This window comes from Pleuronectes platessa, chromosome 2 (assembly GCF_947347685.1).
Source record: "Pleuronectes platessa chromosome 2, fPlePla1.1, whole genome shotgun sequence".
Taxonomy (NCBI): domain Eukaryota; kingdom Metazoa; phylum Chordata; class Actinopteri; order Pleuronectiformes; family Pleuronectidae; genus Pleuronectes; species Pleuronectes platessa.
The window spans coordinates 18,406,767-18,431,295 of NC_070627.1; the positions used below are offsets into that span (position 1 = coordinate 18,406,767).

The following is a 24,529-nucleotide window of genomic DNA, read 5'->3' on the forward strand; positions in this document are numbered from 1 at the left end:
ATTGCATGTGTCACGTCATGATAAATCAGTCTCCTATGTCGCCTGTACCAGGAGCTGCCCCTGTCACTGGTTATCTTGGCTCGCTGTCTGGCCGGTAACCAGCCGTCCGGACCGCTCCGTGAATAAGGAGGAGGAGATGTTTCTTTACTTGGAATGCGGCCACTTTATTTCTCGGATATACAGCAGGAGCAACACTCGCATCACCTCTAGGTGCTCCGTCACTTCTCTTTATAAACACACTTTTAGCGTATTTTCCCAAAATACCCTGGTGCACTACGTCACACACTACAAACTTTCCTTAAAGGGGCAGGCCATACCTGCAACACAACAGCTCTCGGTCTCATATACAGATGGCAAGAGAAAGCAGAGACGCAGACTCAGCAACTACATCCGAGATCCGATGCACGATTTTTACACACTGTCTGATAAACATTCCGACAGTAAAGGCAAGGGGTAGTGATGGATAAGGTTTTCTTTAACAAGTTAAGTCTTTCATTCTCACTGTCCACCTTAAAACTATGAAATGAACTGAAATATGAACTAGTTCAGAATTTAAATGGTGAACTATGAACGTGAACTATTCATGTTTACTTGTATGAACTGAACTTTGAACTTGTTCATGAGAGTAGTGAACTTGCACAACACTGACTCAAATTTCCAATTTGAAATGAAACACCCGGTTGTACTTTTTGTTCCAGGTGGGAACTTTCACGGCACTGGGAACTATTATCACTTGGCCTTTCCCCCCGGACAAGTGAGTGGTTGCACATGTACCTAGAATCGGTGTCGGCACGCCATTGTGGACCATAGTTACTTTCACATTACTGACTCCGCAGTCCGTGTACGCTTTTATTGTTGAATTATCCCGAGTGCAGTAGAAAGAAGAAACTGACCCACGATGGCTACGGACTCCTGGGCCCAGGCGGTGGATGAACAAGAAGCCGCGGCGGAATCGGTAAATCCCAACTTACGCAACCCAAGCTAGCGTGTTGTTAGCTGCTCAGAGGATGCACTGGCCTGTTCTCACACAATGTTGACGAAACCCTATCGCTTAACTTTTTATTTCACGTTTGAAAACGTGTCACTCAAACTCTCCCAGTGAATAGACGGGGCCCCGCGGCAGCTCGTGTCGTATTTTTGTTTATGTGATTAAAAACGAAACTACCGGTTGGTCCCGGTTCGGCTACAAAGCTACAACAAGTTAGCTAGATCCGATATGCTGCGTGCTGCCGTGTTACTAGCGTTAGCACGTATCTGGCTAGCAAGCATCTGACGCAAGAAGCTCAGCTGAACGCGTTGGCGTCTCAGTGTTTATCACCAGAGACACATACTCAAACCAAACTTTCTGATGTTCCTCCTTTCAGATCGGTAACCTCCATATTAAAGAGAAACCAGAAGAGAATGGTGAGTGCATATAGCTGCAATACGTGTGAGACTCAAAGGTGAGATACGTGCTTGTCCAATACACCGATTCAAGTCTAAATACAAGTTTGTAAACATTGCAGGCACCGCAGCACACTTCACAGAGCCGAGCCCCGCAGCACACTTAACAGAGTCGAGCCCCGCAGCTGCGAAGTCCGAAGGTGAAGTCGAGATCAAGTCAACAGAGGACGAGGATGTAAAAGGTAATTTATTACGATCATATGTATTCCTCTGTCTGACCCCCCCCCCCCCCCCCACAGTGTCTCATATGAAGACGCTCTCTAGTGTCGTGACAGCTATTGTAACTTTTCTCTTTCAGATGACAAAGCAGCCCAATCGTTGCTCAACAAGCTGATCAGGAGTAATCTAGTCAACAATACGAACACAGTGGAAGTTCTTCAGAAAGATCCAAACTCTCCACTCTACTCTGTCAAGTCTTTTGAGGAGTTGCGACTGTAAGCATGTCTTCTATTTTTCTAATCAATATTATTGAGGGTCGCTGTGGTTTTAACTCGTCACCAATAATTCCAGATGTCTGTCTGACTGCCGCTTGCAAATCTAAAGATGAATTCATCTTTAGACTTCACAGCTTCACTTTTGACATGTGTATTTTTGAAAGCACCAAGGAAATGGAGTGTCAAATTTGGTGCAATTTAGGCAAGTGATAGGTTCAATATTATTAAGCTTTGATTAAAAAGACGACCAGATCTCTTTAGCAGCAGTGGCTGGGGCTTATCAACGCAAGTGGAGTAGTTGATCATGATAACATCAGTGTTCCGAGTCCTGCAGGTGGTGTTTATTGGCAGCAGGTGAATCACTGCAGGTCACCTTTACAACCTTTTACAACTAAGAAAGCTGCAACAAGAGCATTGACAGGTTTAGAACGGAAACCGCACACATCATTACAAGTTTGTCAGCTATTGTGCTTTGTATTTTTGACAGCTGTGTGTAATTATTAAGGGTTTTGTAGTGTTCAAACCCTTCCCCTAAATGTGTGTACAATGTGTATGTTTTTTTTCCTCCGTGTGTAGCAAACCTCAGCTGCTTCAGGGCGTGTACGGCATGGGCTTCAATCGGCCATCTAAAATCCAGGAAACTGCCTTACCCATGATGCTGGCTGAACCGTGAGTACCCCATCAAAGTCATACGTGATTTCAGTGAATTCTCTCACACTGAGTACTTTGGGTATAACTTTAAAAAATAATTGAAATATCATTGCTTTTATGTCAAGAAAGATGATACGGCCAAAATCAATGTTACCACCAGTGTTTGTGATCTATTCCCTTATTTCCTCCAGTCCACAGAATCTCATTGCCCAGTCGCAGTCGGGAACAGGGAAAACGGCTGCCTTTGTCCTGGCCATGCTCAGCCACGTCGACCCCAACAACAGATATCCCCAGGTTAGTACTCCCTTCTCTCACTGTTTTAGAAAGACTCAACTTGTTATCTCATATTTTTTTATTTCTAAATCAAAATTTCGATGTATAAGCTTTTCACGCCCCATTTCTATTGATTTAATTCTTTCTTCCACCCCTATTAGCTAATGCCAATGACATGTTGATCAATTGAAATAAACAAGCATTCATTCTTAAATTTTTTCCCCATCAGTGCCTGTGTGTGTCGCCCACCTATGAACTGGCACTTCAGACTGGTAAGGTGATCGAGCAGATGGGCAAACACTATCCTGAGGTCAAAGTAGTCTACGCCATCAGAGGAAATAAATGTAAGGCTTTGTTTCTTTTTACAATCCCTGTGTGAAATTATGTAATGGTTCCTTTTGATGAAAACGTGCATTCCTGCCCCTGAGAGATATCTTTGTCTCTTAGTAATCCTTTTGTTTCTTGTGAATTTTTGCAGTGCAACGTGGCATGAAGTTGCAGGAACAGATAGTTATTGGCACACCGGGTACGATGCTAGACTGGTGCAGTAAGTTCAAGTTTATAGACCCCAAGAAGATCATGGTGTTTGTGCTGGACGAGGCTGACGTCATGATCGCCACCCAGGGTCACCAGGACCAGAGCATCCGCATACAGAGGTCAGTTGAAATAAATTGAATTGAAATTAAATTACTCAACTGTTAAAAGCTCGAAAAAGCTCACACGTCTATGTACAGTCTCATGAAACCATGATGAATGTGGTCCTACTCTATCAGACCAGCTATATTTATATTCATCCTGTAAAGTGTCATTTTTCAAGCACCCCGATCTACAGCTCTTGATTGGTGGTCTCCTCTCTCCCCTGCCACATAGGATGCTGCCTAAAAACTGCCAAATGTTGTTGTTTTCGGCCACATTTGAAGAAACGGTGTGGAATTTCGCCCAGCGCATTGTGCCTGACCCCAACGTCATCAAACTGAAGAGAGACGAGGAGACGCTGGACACCATCAAACAGTACTATGTGCTGTGCAACTGCAAAGAAGAGAAGTTCCATGCCCTCTGTAACATCTACGGAGCCATCACTATCGCCCAGGCCATGATCTTCTGCCATGTGAGTTCACAGAGAATATTGACCCTGGTGTTTTATTCCAGTCGACCACGGAGACCGGTTGCGTTTCCTCTAGTCGTATTGTAAGTTGGGTGTTGTTATACCTCCATGCTTGCAAGAGCTGTGGCCCCCAGGCACCATGTTTTCTGGTTAATCCATCCGTCTGTTCCATTCTCTTGAACACAATATCGCTTTTGGCCGCAAATCTTCACTTGGACCCAATGATGAACATAGTGGATCATGATGGACAAAGAGGATATCACTGTGATATCACAAAACCTTTTTGTTACGGCTGCTTTTTCAAATTTTTACAGAAACACACTTGCTTTCTTTCATTTCTTTAAAACCACTGCTACTGCCAAGTTATTTTTTTTACATTTTGTCCTTTGCTACCCATGCACCTACTAAGCTGTTTAATAACCAACAAACTCTACTCTGTTATTCAGACTAGGAAGACTGCAGGCTGGCTGGCAGGTGAGCTGTCTAGAGAAGGACACCAGGTGGCGCTGCTCAGCGGGGAAATGCAGGTTGAGCAGAGGGCTGCTGTCATTGATCGCTTCAGGGAGGGCAAGGAGAAGGTCCTGGTTACGACAAACGTTTGTGCTCGAGGTAAGGACCATGTTGGAATGGGTAGAAGAAACATGACGTGATCATGACCTTTATTTGACTGTTACTTTTATATTCACTGTGGCCAACTGATTGGAGAGAGAGTACAATAAAAACCATGGAACTGTGTGTGTTCCTATGGTTTGCCCTCATAGGGATTCTTTTGCAAAGCTTTACCTTTTATTCCAGTAATGGATTGTTTGCCTGGAATTTTGAGCCAATTTTTAAATCTAATATTTCCCCAGAGGATGTCGTGTTTACTTGTGATATTAAAACACACGTGGTGTCAGCATATGCTTGATGCACTGTTTCCACCTGGTTGTGGACTTCATGTACTTTAAACAAACACGGAGCGTTGAGCCACATCTGTTTTTGCCGTTAGTGGAAAATCCCCTTATTGAAACTAACTGAAGTGTTATTGACCATATTGATTAAAAATCTTTTGGCCTTCTTCCCTTATTTTCAGGCATTGATGTGGAGCAGGTTTCTGTGGTTATCAACTTTGACTTACCAGTGGACAAGGACGGGAACCCAGACAACGAGACCTACCTGCACAGGATTGGCCGCACGGGTCGATTTGGCAAACGCGGCCTGGCGATCAACATGGTGGACAGCAAGATGAGCATGAACATCCTCCAAAGGATCCAGGAGCACTTCAGTAAGTTGGACATTAGCTATACAAACCTGGTCTCATAACAATAGGTCAATGAGGTAAATGTATTTGTTCATTTATTTTGGCGAGATGGTTCTTGTCAGGCTGCTGGTCATCCATATTCCGATCCGTCATCCGTGTCTTTCCTCCACAGATAAGAAGATTGAGAAACTAGACACAGACGATCTGGATGAAATTGAGAGAATCGCCGGCTAAAGAAAACGGGTGCGCTCCCATGAAGGACATCAACCCACCCCCACTCTCTTAAGGACTGTGCACTCCTACAGTGTTTTATGCTTTTAATTTTTAGCTGTCAGAGGAATGAGCAAAACCACAAACTCAGCATAAGTTTACACGTGGATATGTCTCCTCTCAGACAAGTGTTTTGTACGTCTCTGGAACATACCCCATTTCACTCTTTTTACTGCTTTGAATAAAGTCTATGAGTTTATCGCTGTGTTTATAATGATGCTGCAAGAGTACTCTACTCTTTGACTGATCACACGTGGATTAAAAAACACTTATTGGCTGTAGTGGTGGCATGATACAAGCTTTTCTATTAAAAAGATTCACAAATACCCCAGAATGGCGATTAGCCATTTCCATGTGCCACAAAGTTATCTTTGATTTTTAAAGAACAAAAATAAAATTGAATGTAAAAATATCATGTTCAACTCCTACAGCTACTATTGTGCTTTGTTATATCAACTAAAATCAGTACAAAGGGTGAAGTTGGGTATGTTGCTCCAAGTGGTAGATATATCAAGATTATGTTATTGAGATGGTGATGGTTGAGTTTCAAAGGGTCTATGCAAACTTATCAACCTGTGATAGTTCTTATCAAATACTATCAACCTGTATTTACATGAAACAGATTATTCATGAATTAACCTCTGCTTTAGCACCAGGGTGTGTAGTCGAATGCCAAAAATAGGCTGCATAGCGAAGATACACAACTAACTCCAAGTCATGCGCATTCAGGTGTTTGTGTTTTCACCAGTAATTGATCATCAGCCAACTACAAATGTCACGTGTTATCTTGTCATTTAAAAAACCTATCACAGCCATTATCAAAGAACAGGCTCGGCTCCACCGCTGAGCATTGATCATTAGTCGTCTTTTTTCCCCTCATCTGTCTCATAAAAAAAACTAATTTTAATTCCAGAAGTGGCCGTCAAGGCCGGATTTGTTCAGTTTCTGTTTGTCATTCACTGTCCCTCAATCTTTTTAATCAGGGTCTCTCCAGTTTGACTTGAGCTCAGCTACATTCTTCATCCAGGCTGTGCTGTTAGCACGGATAGTGAGTTAAAAGAATACGCAATGCCTTCCTCAAGTGCATTTTATATACATATGATTTTGTTACTGACATTCTAAGACATCGGGCTTAATATTCTGACTAACACTTGAAATTTTGATGATATATTGAATTATGGGCGTCTTCAGGATGTGTGGATTATCTTTTTTGAAACCAAATGCTGAATTGACTTGAGCATCAGAGGACCTATGCCAATCAGATTCACTGTGTTGTTCCAACATGGTCGCAGGAGTATCAAACATGTACTTGTGTACATATAAAAAATTTAAGACAGTGTGTTTGAATTATTGACAGTTTGTCACTTCTAAGAAGTGCGACAACATTCCTCATGAGGCTCAATTTTAACAGACTCAGCACTTAGAAATGCACCGAGCTTAAAATCAGTTAACCTTGCATCAGTGGGTGACTTAAGGAAATGAAGGAGAACAGTGTGGTGTCTGGTGTGTTTGATCGATGTGCTGGAACATTAAGGACAGTGATTGGTCAGTGAACCTTCTGCAAACCTCATCTGGCTCCGACCGGCGACTTGCCGGCGGTGGTCCGGTTTCTAATGGACTGTTTACGGACAACTTGCTGAAAACCCCTCGACTCAGTGAGCAGATTCTGCCAAAAGTAAAAGCAAGTGAGTGCTGAAAATCCACCAGAATGCTCTGTGAAGACTTTCTGGGTAAAGAAGCAGTGTATGCAGTTTTATTTGGACATTTGGATGTATACATTATCAGTGAGTGTGTGCGTGCACTTTGTCGATGTGTAATGTAATGCCACTGTATAAGAGCCATGGACACAAAGCAGTTTTGAACTTAACACTCTTCTCCACATGTTGTGTACTTTGTTTGATGATTGTGAGAACCTACAAAACCCAGTTCATACATGCGCATTTACACACACACACACACAGGAGTAATACTGCCTAGCCAGGCTTGAAACAAGTCGTCTGTTTAAACCAGAAGGCCATGTGTAGACAATGATAGGTTCAAGGAGTGTGGTTTTCTGTAACAGCTGCATTCATGGACACAGTTCTGTATTCTTAATATGTCGAATTAAAGAACATATAGATGTACATCTGTTTTTAGTCTAATGATTGTGTGTGTGGTAATCAATTTGTTAAATCCCCGGTTGGAGGCCACTGACAAGAAGTTAAGCTGATGTGTTTTATGGGTAAAGACAAAACTATATGTAGAAATATAAAATCTTTATTTTGCAGCCATTAGCATAGAAATACATCAACATGAATGAATTGTTCAAGTAGAATTAATCCTCTGAGTTTCAAGTGGAGGGGAGAGGTTCATCTGAAGTCCGTTGGGAAAACTGCAGGTCTAGAGTGGTGAAGGGGTGAAGAGAAAACAAACAGAATGTCACTCACTAACTGAAATTCAATCAAGCTACGCCAAATTCCAGTTCACTAAACATGCCTGATTTTATCATCAAAATCCCTGAAATTCTCCCTGGGATATTGGTGAAAGAGTCAAAAAAGGCCTCTCATAATGGACTGCATTTACAATACAGCTGAGAACAGTGAATAAACAAAACCCCTAAGACACCAAGGAAACATGAACCATAAAATTAGCCAAATAGCTAAATCAAGAGCAAAGTAAATGAAGTAATGAAATCATATGTAAAGCAAATAAATAAACAAAGGCAGACAAAATAACTTTGGGTAAAATAAGGTAAGATTAAGTCTTAGATTTCCCCTATCAATAAAACTGAGTGGAGCTTTAGATTGATCTCTGTGTTATTCCATGTTGAAATTAACAGGCTCAGTAAAAACCGTTGGCACCTGCAGTGTCATCCAGATGTTTGAGCGTGTTTAATAAAACACTGGAATCTTACAATGCAAAAGTGAAAAAGAACAATGGTGAATTAACATAATTACATTCTATCAGTTATATTTAAATATCTTCCTGTTTGTACCGTATCAGACCCACTGTGTCTAAGAGTCTCACTGAGCTGAAATGCAGGTAGTTGTATGTGTCACATTTAAAGGATACAGATTGATGTTTGAGATGTAGGCGTTTTGTCTATTTAAATTAATTTCTCTTGAGGATTTGATTTCCAGCCTCCTCACCTGCGTCTCTGTAGTTCACTCTGGTGAGGAAGAGGCCGTGAGCTGGGGCAGTCACACCCTGTGGGAAGGCTAAAGAGTCCTGAGCCTCCAATAGATCCTTCAGCTGGGGCACTGACAGCGTCCCCTGGCCCACAGCCACCAGGGCCCCCGTCATCCTCCGCACCTGGAGCACAGAGCAACCACTCAAACGTGTACTGGGAATTACAGTCTCAGTAGGAATCTCTGAGACTTGAATAATAAGAACTCCTTAATTATGATCCATAATTTTCAAGCAACCCCAGCAGATGGCAACACAATCACACACACCTTGTTAACAGAAATTATTTTAAAGACAGTTAAAGTGAACAAACCTGTCTGTAGAGAAAAGATCTGCTTGTGAAAGTCAGCTCCCAGAGTGGGATGTTCCTGAAAGAGAGAACAAACGGTGACAAATGTCACAAATGATACGTGCGCACTTGATATTTAAACCCCGACTGTACAGTATATAGACATGGACAACGTGACAGTGACCCACAAGTGAAGCCAACGTGTCTCGATCACCACCTGGAATCCTGCCTCCTCTGTGTTAGTGGACAGGAACAAATTCACTAGAATGACCCACACCACATCCTTCCACCAAGTTCTGTGTTAATCTGTCCTGTAGTTTTACGTGATCCAGCAAACTAACAAACAAATAAACCAACAACAGACAGGGGTGAGGACCGAACCTCCTTAGCGGAGATAATAATCCAATGTCTCTACAGGAGGAGCATGGGTCAGAATGACACCTGGCTTTGGAGAAAAAAGTGACATAATACAATTTGAATGTTAAAAATATCTATTTTAGTGGACCAGGGGCCCGTTTCACAAAGCAGGTTCAACAAACTCTGAGTTAAAACCTTAACTCTGGGTTGAGCAACTCTGAGCTGTCAAACTCTAAGTTTTCGGTTTCAGAACAGGTGATAACACTTAGTTCAATCAACTCAGAGTCAAGGTAACCCTGAGTGAAGCTTGTGCATGAGGATATAAAAAGCCTTCATCAATGGAACACAGATAACATGATTCACCATGGCAACAAGTGGTAAACAGCCTCGATCCTCCTACTTCTCCCCAGTGGAGTTGGAAATATTAATGACTGCGTATGCAGAAAGTGAGCATATATTTTTAAAAAGAAGCAATACTGTGGCAGCAGCAAAAGCGCGGGATCTTGCGTGGCAGGAAATTGCTGACCGAGTCAATGCGTCAGTATTAATTTGAGAAAAAAAAGAAATGTTTTGTCTTGAATGTTCCACTTATTCAACAATTATATTCCATATGTGTGTCTGTGAGCACAGGTGCAACCCAACAGGCACCAAACGGACTTGGCAGCAGCTAAAGATGAAATATAAAAATGTAGTTCAAACAGGTAAGGTATAATAAAGTACAAGCAATTGTGATGTTGTTTAGCCTGCCCTCATTAAACAGCATTTAGTGGCTACATTCAACATGTGATGGATATATTTAAGTAATTAGGGAAATCTGCAAAAAAAAGAGAAATCCCAACACTGCCAGTATTTAATATTGTCTCTATGAAAGCAACACCTAAATGCCTTTTATACATACAAGTCTCCAAAGTTGTGTTTTCTGTATGTATTTAAATTTGACCTCCATTATAGCCAACAGAAAAAAGGCTGAGGCCCGCAAAACAGGTGGCGGTCCACCACCACCACCTCTCACAGAGGCTGAAAAGATGGCCCTCAGTCAGAACAGTGGACGACCCATTGCTGAGGGCATCTCTGGGGGGAGTTCATCGGACCCACCCACGCCCCAGGTCACAGGGGCCTACATAAGAGGTAAGTTATTCAAATGAATGGCATGTACGTTAATCCTTTTTCTAGTGTTCGCTCAGTAATGGCCACCCATTCATCTTAGACACAACTTAGTTGGCACACTGATTTTTCTTGTAGCAGTAAGCTACAGTTCTTTGCAATTGGCTGCTTTTGCTTTCAGATATCAATCTATTTTAAGGTGACTCAGAGTTTGAAAAATTGTGTTTAAATTAGGTGGGGCACTTTTCTGGGTAATCATCAACTGTCTAATCTTCATTTTCTACCAGTTACTGATGGTGTAATCTGTCTCGTTGAGCCTTCTGCCATAACAGACCTCCATGCTGTTGTAAGTACTCTTAATATTCCACAGATTTTTCATAATTGGTAGAATATAACACACACATTCTGTTTCATTACAGGAGGATGATGAAGAAACCTTATCAGCTGCCACAGAGAGGGAAGATGCAGAGAGGCCTGCTGAAGTATACACCTTTTTTTTTTTAAATAACTTTGGCTCAGTTAATAGTGTTGTTCCACAATACAACTTGCAACTTCTTTCTCTCTAACAGAGCCATGCTGGAAATTACAATGGGGAAGAAGGTCCATCAACCTCCACAGCACAGCTTACCTCAGTAAGATGTTGTTCAGCATTGACCCACAACTTACAATGACACTAAATAGACATGGCACTGAAATTCAATGTCATTTATGTTCCTATAGCTCCCTGTGAAACAACTTTACAAGGTATATTTAGAATCTCAAATAAACAAATCACACCTAGAAATGGAGCACATAAGGCTGCAGATCACCAAAACAGAAAAGGAAATACAACTGCTGGACCATCAGTTAAAGGTGGGTGACGTGCCCACAGGTGGATGTTTTTTAATTGTTTCAACAACAAAGGATTAACAACTGTACAAAATTTGTCCTTCTAGGAAATAAAGAAGACCTCATAAAATGAGATGCATATTGTCGTTCTTGAACATTGGGGAGGTGATGGGTCAGTTAGAAATGATTGACACATATCATGTCTCTAACAGCTCTTCCATCTCGTGTATCAGCAGGGGGGGTATGATTAATACCTGGATCACAGGGGGAAAGAGTAGGACATTGTTCTCCTCTAATAGTGGCAATGTTGTGGAGAACCACACATGCCACTATAATGTCACAAGCTCTCTCTGGGGTGACCCTGAGCCTACGAAGGCACTGGAACCGGGCCTTGAGTATCCCGATGGTCATCTCCACTCTGGCTCGTGTCCTGCAGTGAGCCAAGTTGTAGTGTCGCTGTGGGCCAGGCTCAGGGTCAGGGTAAGGGGTCAGCAGATAGCGCTGGCAGGGGTACCCTCTGTCTCCGAGTAGGTAACCATCGAACTCTACTATGATAATACAAGATACAGTTTGTTTCAGTTGCAATAGGAGGAAACAAAATATTTGATCATAGGATATAACTATATACTGTATATAAATTATATATATAAACTCACCACCGGCAAATCTGGCACTCAGTGTCGACTCACGAAACATTCGTGAGTCATGCACAGACCCAGGCCACTTCGCTTCCACATTGTTAATCATGTGGGCTCCATCACATATGATCTTCACAGTGGAGAACAGTAATTAGCTGTATGGTGTAGTGTATTTAATTTGGAATGTTAAAGGCTACTATTTAGGCCTACCTGCACATTAATGCTGTGGACAGATTTCCTATTCACATAATCTCCTTCATTTATTGAAGGAGCGATGATAGGAATGTGAGTGCCATCTATGCAGCCAATCACACCTGGAAACCCTAAAATATATCAAATTGACTGATTAGTGCTTCAAGTCTCAAAGCTTTATGACATAAATGAATTACTGCTTAGACTGATACCTGCAATTCTGTGGAACTCTTCTTTGAGAAGTCTGGTGGGTCTGTGACTTGGGAACACTACAAACGTGCATAGTAGCCGTTTCAGTGCAAGTGTCACATTTCGGACAGCCCGACAGACAGTTGCCTTGGACACATGCTCTGCATCACCGACGTTATACAAAAAACTGCCGTTGGCAAAAAAACGAAGTGCAATACAAAGAATTTGCTCGGAACTGAGAGCATGTCCACGATGCGTCATGTGAGCGATGTGAGGGCTGAGAATATCGTTTATATAAATTATAGATGATGCAGAGAAACGGAAACGCTCAAACAGATACTCATCAGGGAATGATAAAACATCCAATCGGGGTCTAATAATCCTCTCCCGGTGGAGATGTCTGCGGAGTATCTGCGCCTCGACATCAACTGGCTCTTCAATAAAAGGACACGCCATGTCTGCCACTGCCTTCAGTCTGCAGGCTTCAACTTAAGAGCAGGAGAAACTCGGGGTTAGTTGAAGAAAACCTGCCAGCGAGCAGGTTAGGTTCACGGAGTATGTTGCCAGGGTAACTGACTCAGAGTAAAGCTGAACTGGCTTTGTGAAACTGAAAAACCAGAGTTTCCCTCATCTCAGGGTTAACTAACTCAGAGTTTTCACTAAACCTGCTTTGTGAAACGGGCCCCTGGTAGTTAGAATAAACAAATAAAAACAATAACAAATAACAGATAGAGTCCGGGACCCTCCTGGTGCAAAGATTCCCTTAAATGTCACTTTCTAAATATGCCACTGCAGCTTAGGCCCAACAGGATTATGCGTAATGAAAATATGAATTGCTTTGTCTCTTGCACTTTGACATTTTTCCTTTTTTTTAACTGATGTTTGTTATTTCACAGTTTAAGTCACAGCAGTGAAGTGAGCAAACGGGCTCGCAGGAGGAATTGGGTCAAATGCAAATTTGACTCAGCGCTCGCCGTCTGATTACATTTGACATGTAAGGAGTGCACAGACAGATTTATACAGCGGGGCTGTTAGCTCATGGAGTCTGGTGAGGCTGTTTAGCTGAGGCTGGGTCACATGTTGCACAGTCACACGTGTGCAGCTGTTTTTGTGTGTCTCCTCTAACATTTCTTCCCATGGTAGTAACAGGGAAGGAATATGTATCACTAAAAAACAATAAATAAAAATATGAACACGTTAATGGATCTACTACACAGTGTCAGAACGTAATGGTCATCCTGTATCACCATATTCACACAGTATACAGGGACCATTTCATCCAAATCTCTGAACCACCTTTTGTTTTTCTTCAGCCCCACATCCCTGTAGTGTGATGTTAATACACACAAAGGACTGAAACATTTTTCTGTGCATTTTGTAAAGAAGATTTTTTAAAAGCTCGATCTTATTCAATTTAGTTTAGCTGCTGTACATTTTTTTAATCTATTATCTAGTATCTATTACGAGTACGAGAACATTTCATCCAGTATGTACAATAAGTCTCAGTAAGTCTGCTTACATCTTATTTCAGTATCCTGCTTTAATCCATATTTAATCCTTATTACTACATTTACTTTTTCTCATTCTGTAATGGAAAATTATACCATTACACCACACTTTATATTATCTGCTTATGCATGCTATTTCTGCTGTGTAACTGCCAACATGACATCAGAGCCACAAATCTGAGACTGTGCTGGTCTCCCCCCACCAAGACCCCGAAGAGGCCTTCAGCCTGTGTCTCGTCTTATCTCGTGGGATTCTACTATTAACTTAGTTCACATACACACACACACACACGCACACACACACACACACACACACGCACACACACACACACGCACACGCACACGCACACACGCACACGCAGTTCAACTCTTCACTCACAACTCTGAATTATAATAAAGTGAATCAGACCATCATCAGATATAATGATGAGAGTGGCTATGAATAAAGATCAATTAACAAATACTTTATATAGAATTTCATTTGAGTGCCCCCCATTTGTTTTTAAATACATGACTGGATTTGTATCTTTTTTGTCTTGCCTGGTTCATAATTTATTTTTATTTTGAGGGATTAATAAAAACAAAACAATGTTCTGACAAATAAAACTAATGATATATTGAATTTCCTGTTAGTTTTTTTTAAGAGGCAGCAGCAGCTGAGTTACAACTGACACTGACTTCATTAAGTGGTATTAACATTAAGAGTATAAATGAATGTGTCTCTGCTGTGCCACAAGCTGCTGCTGCTGAGGTGTCCCTTGGGATCAGGGCCTGACTGTCAGGAGGATTTCTGTGAATCCACACTCAACTGTTCTTCCTCAGAAACGGAATATGTCAGTTAAAAGCAACCTCTAGGACATAAAGTCTTTTAATCTCTGTATTGGCACCTCTCCTGTCTACACATGCATCATTAATGATTAAGTCATTATTGCATAATTTTGTCTACACAAAATACATTTTCAAAACATCCGATATTTGACTCTTTAAATCATTTAACAAATAACAACAGCAACACTAAGTGTCTTCAGTCATGCAAGCTGCTCTAAGACTAGAGGTCAACACTGTAGGCTGAAATAAATCTACAACAACGGGCTTGTACTGCCCTGAGATTCTGTTGAATGGTCCTATATAATAAACTGATTTAGCGTGAATACACAGTATGACTATAATCTCTGAAATGGAGCGCTGTTCACTTATGATGACAATGAGTATTTCTGCAGGTTAAAATATATTTTTTTCCCTTTGTTGAGTAGAGACCGGAGAAGTCCCCCAGCTCCCTGTATTGGGATCAAAAATTGATTTCAACCTTTGGCTTCTCAATAATTCACTGCTCCGTTTCTTCCTGTTTTATCCCTTTTACTTAGAATAGGGAACCTCATGAAAAAGTAAACGCGCAGCTCGACTCGCTCGCCTTCTCTGAACCTGACCAACGTTAGCCCACATCTGGACATTGATGGGAACTCTGCAGAGAAATGGTGAGAATGCGAGCACAGAAACTACAGTGCAGAACTCTATAGAACACATAATGGATCTGTAAGGCCGGAGCTCAGATTGTTAGTGCACCACATCGTCGTGTCGGGGGTTATGGGACTGTGTGACATTTAGTTTGAGAGCTGCGGCACATGTCCATCTCCTGATCCGTATTTTCAGGCAACTGGATAATGAGCATGAAAATGGTATTGGGCATGCCGAGCGACCCCCTGGGGTGAGTCATCTAACAAACTAAGCCCACATGGTCCCCGTCTCAATCCCGACCCCTTCCCCCATCTCTGCTATGGATATGACATTGGATCTTATTTTAAGTATACCACCCCGCAACCACACAGAACATTAATTATCAAAAGAGCTTCTACCTGTGGGCTCTAACATGAGTCGGGTTTACTTCTCCTATGATGCGTCTCTCGCTGCTCTAATAGTAAAAACCCGTATTTTGCAGTTTTGTGTGTAATGTCAGTCCATGAAGATCAAGCTGTTCTGAACAGGGTGAGATTAGATGAGAATCTTTCTGACCTGTGATTCACCTGAGAACATCAAACACATCGGTGCGTATGACTGAAGCTTGAAAGGGAGATGTATTCTGGGCCCAACATGAAGGGCTGGCAGAGTGAAGCGACTGTAAATGATTCAAAAGTACGACCAACTTCTTCAGCAGCAGTTGACGCAAGAGTGAGTAACACAAGATTCAAGAGTGAATGTATGTAAATGTATTATTTACATGTGATATATCTTAATTATTTTGTCCCTGATTTGAATAGTTATCTGGTCACTGAGGCTGCAGACGGCCATGTTCTAACTCATGTTTCACGCTATCACCCTGGACTTCACTCTGTAGTTTCAGGGAAATCTAACCATCAGCACGAAACACAAGAAACATACAGTTAAACTGAAGTTACAGCAGGTCGGTCCGAAGCCGATGTGTCATGTACCTCTACATAAAGTATTTTAAAGGAATAGTTTGAAACCATCTTCTGCACCGTATTTTCGGGCTTATACCATTTGAGAAGAAAGTTAAGCAAAAAGTGGAAACAGCTAGACAACATGTAATTTTAGCTCCAGAGGTTTTTGTCGGCAGATCTAGTTTGTGTTGGACAGAACTGGTCCGGGCTGTTTTAACTGTTTTCTCCTGGTACCTGTATTTATTGTAATGTAACCTGACCTGCAGCTGATTGTAGCTCAGCAGGAAAGCAAATGAAAGTATTACAACAAATACAATTTTTAATCTGCAAAGCATTCTACAACATTCCCATTATTTATTTTAAAGCTCCAACAATATTAACAATAGCTAAGTTGACAGTGCGTAATGTTGAATGGGGTTGTTCATAGTGAATGAAACACAGAACATCTCCACCTATCTCAGCAGTTCCTCTCAGCTGACTAGAAGCAGCAGTTTAGTGTCTTTCAGCTCATTGTTTGGGTTTGTGGCCTGCAGCGTTCACTCTCACTGCCAGAGGTGGAGGAGGTATGTAGATCCTTTACTCAAATAAAGTTACCAATACAGCAATCAAAACAACATTTATTATATAGTCTTACTATTTATGAAATTATCATTTCAATTAAAGGTAAAAGTTCTGCATGGAAAAATTCACCTAGATAAAAGTACAGAAAAATGTATTTCAAGTATTAAAGTATATATATCGATTTAGTCTGTTTGACAGATAATTTCTATACAGAGCATTTGCACTTAGTTCAGCTCTCATGAGCATCCTTGCAACAGGAGACAACTGCTTTGAGTGACCGTCGCAAAGTGGCAACAAATCTTAATGCAGCTTCAAAGTTGGAGAATATGCAGACTGCTGTTAATCCATGTGATCAGTTGTCCTTGAGTATGTAACCTACCTGTGGAAGTGTGTGTGTGAGAAAGAGCTTCCTGGCTGAACGTCGGCCACATCCAGCGTCTTGACGGGGCTCACATGAGGCATGTCCGAGCTGACCGCCCTGAAGCTGTTGAAGTTGTGAGTCCCAACCAGCAGGGCAGCAGCGGTGCGCATGGCTCCCACATCCAGCTCCCTGTTGGCAGACAGAATGAGGAGATACTTTACTTTAATAAATGTTCGTGAAAACTTGGCCTGAAAGTGACCTGCCTCCGAATATAATTTATCATCGATAGAGAGAGAGCGAGAGAGAGACAGAGACAGAGAGAGATGAGTGTGCTGAGTGACTCATCAATTAACATCACCAATTTTAAATCTTGAAGCGACAAAATGCCATGAATGAAGATGTTGAGCGCTGTAAGAAATGAAGGACTGAACAGCTCATCTACACCATGGCCAGGCCGCCAGTGCATCGGGAGGCCAACACACAGAGACAAACAGCCATACACACCTATGCTCAATTTAGAGTCTCCAGTTAAACTCCAATCTGCATTTGTTTAGGAAGAAGTACCTGGAGAAAACCCACACTGACACGGGAGAACATAGAACTGAATCAATCAAAATGCCATCTTTTTAAAGCCAGATGTGTGTCCACCACGAACAATTACACAACGGCCCACCAGGCAGTGAGTAGGGGACATGAGCAATGGATGAGAAAAGTCCACCTGAAACTAGCAAAGACATTTACCTTGTGTTGAGTGTAAGATAGGGCAGATTGTGTTTAAAGTCGCAGTGAACTTCTCTATGTATTTAACCAGAACAAGATATTTCCCTCACCTAACCATTGAGCCAAGGTAAAGCTAGGTACAGCTAACCAAGACTGTGCCGGTTTCAGAGTGAGAATAAGGCACTTCTAAAAAAGGGTTTCTGGACTAAATTCAGCTTTAAAATAAACAGTGGGGATGAATATTCTTTGCCGTGTGAAGGATAAGGAGGGAGCGCTAGATCAAAGAGAGAACAGAGAGAACAGAGAGAAGCTGCTGAGGCAGAGACACTCAGGGCTGGAGGGATGAGATGGATGCTGGAAACGAGAGAGAGAGAGAGAGAGAGAGAGAGAGAGAGAGAGGGATAACGAAGTAGAGACACCACAGAGAGAAACGAGGGAGGAAAGGAAAAGTTTGAGAGAGGGAAAGAGAGAGTGGGAAAGAAAACCACACAGTCAGGGTAATTTGCGTGGGTCCTGTTCTGCATGTGTATAAGCCTGCAGCTTATCTTGCCCTACTTTCCCCCCAAAAAAGTGAAGAGAAGACAAACGCTCAGACGGTCGCTCTCTGAAATGTCTCTGAACGCTCCCTCTCGTCCAGCCTGGGCTAATAGAGCACTGTCCAGGCTGTGACACCCCAGATCTTCCCCTCACTTTATAATCTGTCCATCCTCATCCCGCTCTCCCTCCTTTTCTCTTTGTGTGTTTTTTGGGGTTGTTGAATCGCATAAAACACCCTGTTTGACTTGCCCTAATTTGCAGTTCCGGCACAGCACGTGTGGATTATTCATGTGTTTAAACGTGCCATTGTTTCTGCAAGGCTTGGCATGAGCTTATTGAGGGTAAGTCTGTTGGTGTGTTTGTGTTTGTGTTTGGGTTTGTGTGTTTCGGCTGCAGACGAGGAGAGGGTCGGATAACTCACGTGTTGCGGAGGGTCCAGCACAGATCGTGATCTGTGAGGGGAAGCAGGGAGCGGTGGGAGATTCCCAGGGCGATCCGGTAGACGTAGGTCCGAGAGTCGGCACGAAAACGGGCATGGAAGTTGTCGGACACGCGGTGGGCATGGGTGACCCTAGAGGAGTAAGAAAAAAAGAGCAGTTAGGGTGAAAGCTACAATCCATTCAGGCACGATAAAACTTTAATCTCTGAAACTGTAATGAGCAGTGATTTCTAATTTATAGTATTCATGAATACAACATGCAGCTGATGCTCGGGCATAAAAGTGTGCTGATTTAGAATTGTGGTTTAAAAAGCCACAGAAAAAACTGAGACACTGATGTAAATGATTTGAAATGTGGTGGATAGTCACACAAAAACCCCAAAACAGACTGTGTTTCAGACAGACTATTGTCTCCAGACACAGATGGTCTTAATACGAACATCTTGTCCTGCCAGCAAGAAACACTGTGCAGAAGTCATTGTCCAAAATGCCAATGTTGTATCTTCTTACACAAAAGCACGGCCGTTGTCAAAGTGCTGCCAAGAGCCCTGAAGAGCCAAAGGACTTATGTCCACTCAGTTAGCATCACAGCCGACTGAGAGGCGGAGGCTGTTTGAAGAGATTCCAGAAGGAGTGTGGACACTTCCAGTGGATCCACACACACACACACACACACACACACACACACACACACACACACACACACACACACACACACACACACACACACACACACACACACACACACACACACACACACACACACACACACACACACACACACACACAAACAAACGGATCATAAAATATCTGTGATACACTCTGATGATTTCCTCCTCATGATTAAATCAATGTGTGTCCTGATAAATGAGTCTGTGTGATTTTCAGACAGAGGAATGTCCCTTTGATTTCTGAACTTGAATCACTCTTTATGATCTACTTTGTGCAAACACATTTTCACAAAGGGTTTTGACAGAAATGGTTTGACAAATTTATTTTGGTCGCATTTGTAATAGTGAGAAGATTCCAGCTCTGCTCATTTCTTCTGGCCCGACCAATGCAAAGTTTGTAAAAATGTGAAAATGGAACCAGTTCTTGGTATTAGAACTTTGGGATTCAACAGCCAAAAAAAAAAACTCTTTACCAGCAAAACTGCTTAAACTGTGGCACCAACACTTTGCTGGTCTAAGAAAGAACAGCTTACATCAGGGGCTGAGGGCAGAATCCTCATGACCAACAAGACCACTAAGACCAACCAAAACAGCCTGTGTCCTGTGTATTCTCCAAAGAAGATTGAATAATATTAACCACTGCAGTAGTCCAAAGAGAAAACTTGACCCCATTCAGACCTTTTATTAACGTGCATCCTGAGAGATCTGTTCACAAGTGGTCAGGTCTAAGTTGAACGTACCCAAATGCGTTGTGAGATCCGATCCCTCTGACCACTGGCCACAATCTTTTTCACTGTTTGAACGCAGATGCATCCTGGGCCACGTACGACGGACCGCCTACTCAGCTGACATCCTCTGACGTGCAGAAACAAACAACCACTCCCATTCACACCTATAAGAGATTTATTATTTCTTTTATTATTTTAATAATTATTTTTAGTAATGTGAGAGGAAGCCCACGGAAAACCAGTCTTAAATGTAAAAAATATATCAAAGATCCGATATACACATCATATGTTTGTGCACATGCAAGTGCAGTCTGTGAATGTGTGTGGTGTACACAGTGAGAGAAACTGGGTTACGTTTCCAGAGGAGGAGATTGGGTGTGACTTGTGGCAGAGGAAACCCTTGTGTCTGCCTCCAGCGCCGGCTCCAATGCGAAGTGACAGCCTTTGCCTGGCCCCCAAACAACCCACCCACCCACACACACATCAACACATAAAAATGTCATAAGCAGTACAAAGCATGGCCTCCCACAATGAGGAACGGGGCCTTTGTTTGGCGTGGCTCCATTTTACTACTCAGCAGTTTCCCCTTATGGGGAAAGGGCTTTTCATTTTAGGCTAATTGAGGTTCATGTTCACTGAAAGAGAAGTAAGATGGGATGTTTTATTTGTATTAATCGTTTATTTTGTTATCTAGCTTTGTGTCTCTGTCTAGGGAGGCGTCAGTTCAAAGCTACAACCGCATTCCTGATTGATGCTGACACAAAAACTCCCTCATGTTGCATTCAAATTTCTCCATAGGTTTCACATAATGATGAATTCCATTTTGCCAGATGTGCGTGTGAGTATTTGTGTGTGTGTGTGTGTGTGTGTGTGTGTGTGTGTGTGTGTCTGTGTGTGTGTGTGTGTGTGTGAGAGAACGGATGCTACAGACCAAAAAGCAGAGCAGGGATCATCCTTTCTAACCTTCTCTCTGCAGGTTTAGGGATTAGTGGGATGCTGGGAGCTTCCCTTACTTCCCTCCTCTATTTTCCTCTCTCTCACCGACTCTGATTCTCTCTATCCCTCAATCTCTGTCCTTGATCCTCTCTCATGCAGAAAAGCCTCCATCTAACTTTCACAAATTTAGCAGTCTCAGCCAAAGTCGTAAGGAAGTGACTGTGGCAATGAACAAACAAAGGTGTGTCTGTTTTAAATAATAGGAGGCTAAAACAAACACTATGAACCAGGATTTGTAATATTCAAATATGTCCCTATTTGAGAAGACTCAACATGTGACCTTATTGTATTTTGCTTGAGTTCTATGCTGTTTACTGCTTGACTAGATGTTGGGCTGAGACACACAGATCTACTGTTGTTCGGGATTTATGACAGGAGGCATGTCCTTGTGTGGTACATTCAGTGTTGAATAAACATGGATACATGTGCAAATTCATGTTTACCTTTATGTAAATGGTCTGTATTTAAATAGCACTTGTTAGTATTGATGACCAATACTTTATTTCCTCACGGTATCACAGTTGGACTAGTTCAGAACAGCCTCCTCCTGGTTTGATTACTGTGGTTGAATAGTTTAATGTGAAAACCTGACAACACTACAGCTGCTTTCAGAAATAAGAACAGTTTGGGAACCATGACAACCAGATAACTAGGGACATCTATCCCTTTTCAAATTCGATGAGAGCAAATAATGCAGACTTTTCTAGTGACACCTCTGTCTGACCTTATGACTTTACTTCAATAAAATATTCAGAAATGTGTTGTTGGATGGTATGAGTGGCTCAGTAGCTGTGATGAAGGACTTGTTCATCATATTAGTTTAGTAGTCACTTGTTTGGTTTCAGAGAAAAGCCAATCTCAGAGCCCTCATTATTGGTTCACCTACCATCATGCTTGTAATGTTGGTGAAGCTGTAGTTGCAGAGAAAAGTTAATATATAATATATTCGGATAAAGAGTTGACCACTCATACGCTATCCATGCATACGTGTGTTCAGAAACAGAACCAAACACATAAACACCTGTTGTTATGAGCAAGTCTGTTCTTACCTGATTTGTTCGGTTCCGAGGTGGAAATTCAGGGCCTCAACCAGAACGTCCTCAGTGAACGGAGCCTTGTTGTCTCTGCGCTGGAGGTCAAAGTGGGCGGAGTTACAGAGTGCGTGGACGCCTGTGTCTGTCCTGCTGGAGATCCACAGAGACACTGGGTTGATGGGCCTCAGCTTCTTTATGGCATCCTGCTCCCAAAAACAGAGAATTGTGGGGACGGGGGACGACGACACAGACACAGAGACACATATACCAGTTATAGTGTAAAAGAATGATGCCTTATGACAAAAAAGGTCACTCACTTGATGTGAACTGGAACTTTTGTGTTTCCTGGTCAACAACTTAACCCTTGGGCCAATAGGATGTCCCAGGTTGTGAAAGGTACCGAGCATACCTTGATTAACTGAAACTTATTTTCCCGAATTCTGCACGTGTCCTTCTTCCATAATAAATGGGTTTTTTTTCAAACGGCTATATGTAAATGTTCTCTTCTAATTTTTTTGTAAAGCACACTGTAACTTTGTTTGCAAAGGTGCTATTTAAATAAAGTGCAATATCATAGATGGCCTGTCTCCAAGCACTATAACAGAATACATGCACATGTAGCTGTTATGTATAATTATCATGGTATCACATGATAACATGGTATAAAACCTGCTCAGTTTACTGAAGCCACTTTAATGCAAAGCTCAATTAGATAATAGACTCATAATGATGTCATAATATTGTATAACCTTTACAGAACAAGTAACACGGTGTATTTCAGGTTATGGTAGTATCATCATTTCATCCACTCTCACCTCTAAATGGTCCTGGATGCCTTTCTTCCACAGCTGATGTGGAGGCACCTTCGCTGCACCACTGCAGAAACAATAACTAGAGTCAAATCTGTTCACAAGGAGGCACGTTAACGCGTAACAACTGACCATGCAGGGTATCATACCTGTATCTGGACCCAATGTATTGAAAGAAGATGAGGTAACGTGGGCAGCAGTGCATGTTCTCTCCTGATGCCTGTCACACTTCTCCGTCATGTTGTTCTTGAACGCAGCAGTGAAACGTTACATTTCAAAATAAAAGCCATTTTTCATTGTCAAACTGAGCAGCTGTGTAATGTCGGTGTGTGTGTGGAGGTCGACCTTTAAATAACTTTCACAACACAGCGTGGACACGAGAAACACTTCCGGCCCGGCTCGTGGTTGGATTTGTAGTCCGGAAGTGGAGTAGAGACTCCACTTGTAGGCTCAGCGCTAGAAAGGAATGATGAGGTTAGTGAATGCTCACTTCAGTCACTACTTCAATGTTAAAGGTTCGTGTACAGACATCACAGTTTATCATTATCCTACAAGAAACCACAGAATGTGTGGTTTTAGGCGAAATTACTTCTATCTGTTCGTCCCCTTTTATTTGCGTCATCCTCTACGTAGGGCGCGTGACCAGTTGTGAAACAGTCTGCCTTGAAAACCATTGGAACTCGTAGCGCAGATGGATCAGTGGTGAGAGGACCACAGACTCAACACAAGCAGCTCTGACATTCATCCTGTTGTTATGTCAGTTCTGCCCGATGCTTACACTGATGTCTTATAAGATACAGGAGTCTGATTTCCAGAGATTCATCTTTGACTATAGGTCTGAAAGCCAACACATTTAAATTGATTGTTCAATAATGTATTCATAAACCTCTGCTGAAACTATTACTAAAGGTAAAATGTAGATAACATGATTCAGAACCTTTCCCTCACTGGGACGTGACACACTTCATCCGCTCAGATTTTATTTTGTTAGGCGAGGCAAGATTATTTTTATAGCTTGTGCATATTTCATCAGCAAGGTCAATCAAAGTGCCACGTATTAGTTGTTAAAAAGCCTCATTGTAAACACAACGTAAGACAATACAAATAAGACGCATTTTGAAAGAAATAAAAGTTAAGCACAAAACAAATGAAATAAAGAATTTTTAAGTTGGATTGCACCTGTTTTTACTGACTCAGTTACAATGAAGGCTACATATCATAATTTCTAATGTTTCCAAAATTCACGATATTCTTTGTCTTACTGTACAGTTTGTACAGATAACTGATTATACATGTATATCCTTTATGGTGGTATAGCTCTATACTTGTTCCGGTCAACTGCTATATATTTCAGGTTTAAAGTTATAAAATGTCTGATTATTAAGAAAGTGTATGGTAGTCTATTGTTGTGAATCTTCTTCTTCTTCTTCTTCTTCTTCTTCTTCTTCTTCTTCTTCTTCTTCTATCATTATTATTATTAATCTTATTATTACCACTGTTATTATTATTGCTACTTGTATGTAGGAGTATTGCTTATATTGATGAGCCTATTCTAGGGCACATTCTTTAAATAAACTGAATAAGATAAATG

The 24,529-nt window shown here is 41.8% G+C and overlaps 4 protein-coding genes across 7 annotated transcripts; 2 read left to right on the top strand and 2 right to left on the bottom strand.

Moving 5' to 3' along the window:
• The first annotated feature begins 711 nt into the window (after positions 1–711).
• ddx19b (DEAD-box helicase 19b) lies at positions 712–7,539 on the top strand. The gene is made up of 12 exons (XM_053436402.1): positions 712–955; positions 1,365–1,404; positions 1,506–1,625; positions 1,742–1,877; positions 2,454–2,546; positions 2,720–2,822; positions 3,031–3,145; positions 3,280–3,457; positions 3,672–3,909; positions 4,353–4,515; positions 4,979–5,170; positions 5,319–7,539. Exons 1-12 carry the CDS (start codon positions 899–901, stop codon positions 5,378–5,380), a joined length of 1,497 nt encoding a protein of 498 aa, XP_053292377.1. The 5' UTR covers positions 712–898; the 3' UTR covers positions 5,381–7,539.
• Positions 5,933–23,360, bottom strand: pusl1 (pseudouridine synthase like 1). The gene is made up of 8 exons (XM_053436480.1): positions 23,088–23,360; positions 22,945–23,005; positions 22,145–22,332; positions 18,683–18,832; positions 17,023–17,193; positions 8,895–8,949; positions 8,545–8,707; positions 5,933–7,795 (listed from the first exon to the last, which is right to left on the bottom strand). The coding sequence occupies exons 1-8, from the start codon at positions 23,141–23,143 to the stop codon at positions 7,746–7,748; spliced, it is 894 nt and encodes a 297-aa protein (XP_053292455.1). The 5' UTR covers positions 23,144–23,360; the 3' UTR covers positions 5,933–7,745.
• On the top strand, positions 9,387–11,292 carry LOC128453529 (uncharacterized). Of its 3 annotated transcripts, XM_053436496.1 has the most exons (8): positions 9,387–9,764; positions 9,858–9,928; positions 10,179–10,355; positions 10,619–10,677; positions 10,751–10,813; positions 10,901–10,963; positions 11,052–11,183; positions 11,267–11,292. In XM_053436496.1, the coding sequence occupies exons 1-8, from the start codon at positions 9,592–9,594 to the stop codon at positions 11,285–11,287; spliced, it is 759 nt and encodes a 252-aa protein (XP_053292471.1). In that variant the 5' UTR covers positions 9,387–9,591; the 3' UTR covers positions 11,288–11,292. The 3 variants fall into 3 exon arrangements, with proteins under 3 accessions (XP_053292471.1, XP_053292465.1, XP_053292480.1); XM_053436490.1 differs by having other exon boundaries at positions 11,052–11,292; XM_053436505.1 differs by having other exon boundaries at positions 9,387–9,604; positions 11,052–11,292.
• LOC128453507 (putative nuclease HARBI1) lies at positions 11,178–12,857 on the bottom strand. Of its 2 annotated transcripts, none has more exons than XM_053436467.1 (4): positions 12,202–12,857; positions 12,008–12,120; positions 11,816–11,927; positions 11,178–11,704 (listed from the first exon to the last, which is right to left on the bottom strand). In XM_053436467.1, the coding sequence occupies exons 1-4, from the start codon at positions 12,632–12,634 to the stop codon at positions 11,337–11,339; spliced, it is 1,026 nt and encodes a 341-aa protein (XP_053292442.1). In that variant the 5' UTR covers positions 12,635–12,857; the 3' UTR covers positions 11,178–11,336. The 2 variants fall into 2 exon arrangements, with proteins under 2 accessions (XP_053292442.1, XP_053292434.1); XM_053436459.1 differs by having other exon boundaries at positions 11,178–11,707.
• Positions 23,361–24,529: the final 1,169 nt, after the last annotated feature.